Source organism: Chondrus crispus, genomic scaffold (genome assembly GCF_000350225.1).
Source record: "Chondrus crispus Stackhouse genomic scaffold, scaffold_391, whole genome shotgun sequence".
Lineage (NCBI taxonomy): Eukaryota > Rhodophyta > Florideophyceae > Gigartinales > Gigartinaceae > Chondrus > Chondrus crispus.
Genome location: NW_005179286.1, coordinates 74,183 through 75,291, shown reverse-complemented (window position 1 = coordinate 75,291; position 1,109 = coordinate 74,183). Strand labels below are relative to the sequence as shown.

Below are 1,109 nucleotides of genomic sequence, written 5' to 3'. Positions count from 1 at the left end.
TCAATATCTCGGTAGCGCCGTCACTATGGCTGACATAGTTCTCACGCCGCCCATATGAACGAAGTGCGAAAAGACATCCAACACTTCGTGAGCCCGTTTCAAAAGAGTCGACGACACAGAACTGTATTGCTGCGATAGTCCATTTTCTTTCATGCTCTGACGGCCGTATTTGAGCAGCAATGTGCTGTACACATGCAGGGCAGCGGAGAGGCGCAAGTCGGGTTCTTCGGAGAGACCAGGAAGAAGCTTTTCTAAGATTGAGGATGACAATGATGGATCCAATTTCTTTAGTAAACCTAGCCAAATTGCGTCTACCAAGGCCGAAACACCGGACACTGATGACACTTCTGGTAACAACCTGGCAGAAGTTCGCGGTACAATCCTTGAAACACCAGTCGGTAATGCCATTCTCCACATTCGCAGCAAGCTCGCAACAGCCATTGAAGCGTCCACATGACCCTGCTCCAGCCCTGCGGTTTTCGCTATTTGGACCAATGCATCTTCTAATATCTCGTCAGATACCCCCACGCTTACGTTTTCCTCATCCATTATCATGTCAGTGTTGTGAGCTTGTTGATCATGCCTTCTGGTTCTTTGGAAACTATGTCCCGCCTCACAAGTTTCTGTATTTGAGAAGTCGGCACTACGGTGGCCGCCGAGCTGTGACTTGAGCGCGAGCCATGAACACAGCCCACATTGCACGCTCTGTCGATGTTGGGGCGGTTCTCAAACTGCGTCAACGTGCACTTACCACGTCATCGGTTGGTTTGGCGCCCCTCGAAACTAGATGCGGAGCTGCCACGGAGGCTAAAAGGGCGCATCCCACACCAGCACACCCTTTTCTCGACGTAGGCGTTTGAAGATCAAAAGAAAGCAGGTCGTCCACCAGCCTATCGTCTGGTGGGGCATGCATCGGAAAGGACTGGACAATTTGGACAATAGCGTAGGCAAGATCAGTGCGCTTGCATTTTTGTCGGACGCGAGTACCCAGCAAAAAATCGACTTAGTCTTTCGCCACGCTCTTCCAGCGATAGTGCTGTTGGAAACGTCGGCCAAGGTAATAATGGCGCACACCGCTTCAAAATTGCCGTGGTCCGAATCAGACCAAG

At 51.0% G+C, this 1,109-nt stretch overlaps 1 protein-coding gene across 1 annotated transcript; it reads right to left on the bottom strand.

Annotated features, from left to right (window-relative positions):
* CHC_T00001052001 (hypothetical protein) lies at positions 1 to 549 on the bottom strand. Its single transcript, XM_005718325.1, has one exon. It carries the CDS (start codon positions 547 to 549, stop codon positions 1 to 3), a length of 549 nt encoding a protein of 182 aa, XP_005718382.1.
* Positions 550 to 1,109: the final 560 nt, after the last annotated feature.